The sequence below is a fragment of the Prunus dulcis genome, chromosome 7, assembly GCF_902201215.1.
Source record: "Prunus dulcis chromosome 7, ALMONDv2, whole genome shotgun sequence".
Classification (NCBI taxonomy): domain Eukaryota; kingdom Viridiplantae; phylum Streptophyta; class Magnoliopsida; order Rosales; family Rosaceae; genus Prunus; species Prunus dulcis.
The window spans coordinates 12,483,927-12,487,777 of record NC_047656.1 but is presented as its reverse complement, the minus strand read 5'-3'; the positions used below and the strand labels follow the sequence as shown (position 1 = coordinate 12,487,777).

At 35.4% G+C, this 3,851-nt stretch overlaps 1 protein-coding gene across 1 annotated transcript in view; it reads left to right on the top strand.

Moving 5' to 3' along the window:
• Window positions 1-3,636, top strand: part of LOC117635604 (putative F-box/FBD/LRR-repeat protein At4g03220) — an 8,413-nt gene extending 4,777 nt beyond the window's left edge. Inside the window, exons 4-6 of the mRNA XM_034369932.1 lie at window positions 2,197-2,589; window positions 2,695-2,886; window positions 3,338-3,636. Of these exons, the coding sequence (XP_034225823.1) occupies window positions 2,197-2,589; window positions 2,695-2,886; window positions 3,338-3,613 (861 nt within the window). The 3' untranslated portion in view covers window positions 3,614-3,636. The remainder of the gene's footprint in view (window positions 1-2,196; window positions 2,590-2,694; window positions 2,887-3,337) is intronic.
• The last annotated feature ends 215 nt before the right edge of the window (window positions 3,637-3,851 follow it).

Genomic DNA, 3,851 nt, shown 5'->3' with positions numbered 1-3,851 from the left:
TTTTTGCTTTTATACTGGAAAATATTAGATTCATTTCCTTCTCTCTTTCCCATATTTTTGTGTGTTTTCAATTTCTTTATGCTCTCATGGGAAAGATTCATTTAGTGACATAATACTTTTTATATTTTATTGGCAAACATACTGTGTCTGTATGAAATTTGTTTCATTATGCAAGTTTATTATGAGACTAATTTATCTTCAATTTGATACGAAAATATTTGCAACTAATGATGATTTTGGCATAAAATTTTGGTAGAGACTTCTTATTGTCTTATAGGTTCATATTGAGAATCGACAAGATACAATTTCAACTTGGATATGTGATCATGATTTCAACCATTTGGAGTGCACAAAAGGGAGTAAGGGTATCCTGAAATACTCAGTGTTTATAGTTAAATTTATTTAATGAATTAATTGTTATATTGTTGTTCATAAGTGGTAGCAGGTGTACTCAAAGTTTCATGGACTTGAGAGGTACTCTTGATCAGAAGATTTAATGTATGATGTATTTCCATTATACTTAACTGTATACCAATGCGTATTTAATTTCCAATTATACTGAGGTGAAATCCATTAATTATTTGTGTGCAAGATTGTGTAGGAAATATTTTAATAACATGCAGGTTTAAAGCGCGCTAAAATGGAGAACAAAGACATGACCTACATTATATATGCCTTGTGAAGGCTAGTTTTGATATGCATGCCTCGTGGAGGAGGCTATTAATGCAAAATGTCGAGGGGGATGTGCTTAAGCCCATAAGGGAGTCACCTAGGGAGGTAACCCAACTTCTGTGATTGGAGATCCCATGAAGGAAGTTCAATGTGGTAGAAACAATCCATATTGCGTGACTCATATAGCACTCATAAAACTATGGAGATATCCTTGAGATATTCTTCTGCTCATCCCTAAGGCAAAAGTGCTATTTTATGTGACGTTAGGAAGGGATTTATCCCTGAATGAGTTTCGAGGCGGGCAAACTCCCGCAGGGTGCAGGTCACATGTACTCTTGGAGAACTCACCTAAGTGAGAGACGTCGTGAGGCCGCGACTATGAGAATTGGGCTATTCTCTAGTAACTCTCATGAGAATCAAGATTAGCGCATGGCCATAAATAGCGCTACCCCGCATCCAAGTCTCAACTAATACTATGTGTGGGATATGTTGAAGTTTGATCAAAGGTGCCGAGTTCAATACTATGTACACTCAGGTTCCTCAAATGGAGACTATCATCACTAAGTGAAGGTTCAAGCCCGGAAGGCACCTACACCTATTACATAGTATTATATTGCCCATATATATATTATATATTTTTCACTTTTTTTTGTCATGGTAAAATTTTGAAAACCTTGTGGGGGATTGTTGGAATTTTAAAAGGTTTTAAAATTTAACCATTTTATTTATTTAATTATTTTGGCTGTTTTATTTTATTTATTATGGGGGTTATAAATATTTAATATTTAGGTTTTATTTCTGGTTGGTGAATGCCTTAATTTTATGGTTGGTGGACTTTTATGGTTGGTGAAGGTTACATGTTTTTGGATGCCTATAAAAGGCCACTCCTCCTTCACATTTGAGAAACACACAGAAACACACATATACACACAATACACACAATAACACACAATACATTATCAGAATATCACATACACATTCTAATTCTCTCCTTGTCTACTTTTACATATATTCTCTACTTTATATTATTATTATTTTGGGCAATGGTTATGTGACTTGGATACCTATATCTGTCTGTGAATGTGCTCATAGCGGATCTTGAGTTTGTGTACAAGGGGTCGTATCTTGGAGTCTTGTAGACCGTCAGTACCTGCACATAGGGAGGCTACAAAGGCTTTAGGACAGCGTCTTTGACGTGCTTCACCGTACCAAACTCACCTTCTTACTTATTATTTATTTTCCTTTTACTTACCTATTATTTTGTTTTCTTCAATTTTATTATACCTTTAAAGCTTTCCAATTTATTTATATGTTACTTATAATATAAATGTTTTGTATTTGGCTTTACGGAAAGAGGAAAACTATTATTTTTTATAACAACTAACAGTGGATTTGAAGTTTAAGCTTTTTCAAACCCCATCCTTAACTAGTTCCACCACCCTCCAATGCTTGAAGTTGAAAAATGTCACCATAGACGAGGGGTTGGGCCAATGGATCTCATGTTCCTGCAAATGCATCAAGGAGCTGTGGCTTGAGCTTGTTCACGGGGCAAAACAGATCACCATCAGCAGCTCATCTCTGGAAACCCTGCGTTTCATTTCGTGCTATGCTTATTACAGTTTTCAAAACCCCAGTGGCAACTTTCATCTTAACATCTCAGGTGAAAGGCTTGAAGACATCTACATTGACTGGAAAGTTATCCCAACCGGTCACTCGATAAGCATTTTCGCTCCGAATCTTAAACACTTGAAATGGATTGGAACTTTGGCGAGCCGCCAATATCTGGAGAAATTGATGTGTCTAGAAAAAGCGGAGATTTTTCTCCATCCCAGGAGTGAGGATTTCAGCAAACTATTCAGTGTGCTTTCCAGTATCCACAGTGTTAAACTTCTTGTTCTAAATGAAGAGACCACAAAGGTAATATTAAGTTTTTTTTTTCTTCCTTTTTTGTTTGTTTTGTATATACATTTTGTTGAACTTTATTTTTCTGTTAATATAAATGATGGCTTTATTTCATTGCAGGCTCTAACCAAGGAACGACGATCTCTGCCAAGAATATTTGATAATCTTGGTCACATCTGTATACAGAGTACATGTTTGAATGATGGCCTAGTTCCGGCATTGGCCTCTCTTTTTAGAGGGATGCGTCATCTGAATACTTTTCACATGAAGTATGAGCCAATTATACCCCTCTTGTTTACCAAACATGTTGAAGTTATTACTGTAAGTTTAAGTGTTTGTTTATCACTGGAAGCTATATTACTTTCTTTATATATATATCGAAAATTATTTCTTGGTGTTTTCTAAAAAGGGTTTTTTAAATTGCAATAGTGTCTCACCTTGGTACTTGATTTTCATTTTAGTCTTCTAACTCAGATTTAGCATCCTCCAATTGTGTACCGTGTGGCAATTTGGTAATTTCATCCATCAAATGGATAGTTCGTTTTTATGATTAATGTGTACATGAATTGACGATTCTACCCTTTAAATTGATGCCATATTGACGGAAGGACCAAATTATCACTCGAGTGACACAATTGGAGGACGCTATAAAGTACAAACTGAATTGGAGTGACAAAAATGAAATCGGTACAAATTTAAGGACCATTAAAGTTAATCCCTTCTAAAATGAATTCTCAATGGATTTTCTTGTTACTTTTTTCAGGCAAGCAGATTTGATCGTGAATACTGGAAATCCCAAAATTTGGCTATCATTGATCAGCTTGAGGAGGTAACTGTTGAGCTTTCCAGTGGGAGTAATGAGTTGGAGTTTGCAAGGTATATTTTGGAGGGTGCCAAGAATCTGAAGAAAATGGTTATAGTTTATTTGCCCCATCAATCAACTCGAATTGAAGCAGTAAATGAAATTGAGATGAACTCCCCTGCAACAATTGTCTTTAAGAAAAGACCCAGAAGGCCCAAGCCCTCTTATTCCCCTTGAGCATTATCTCAAGTGGTTTAAATCTCCTTGCAATCAAGAAAGGAAAGACAGAAATGAAGACAAGAAGAGGTTTATTTATTTATTTATTTTTCAAAGAATTTATTTGTGTAATAGCATTGAAACCTTAGTTTTATGTTGATCGATGCAGTTTGACATTTCTATTGGATGGATGAGATTTTACCTAATCATGATCACCTTTGAGCATATATTTTGTGGGTGGCAATGCCGACAAATTGTC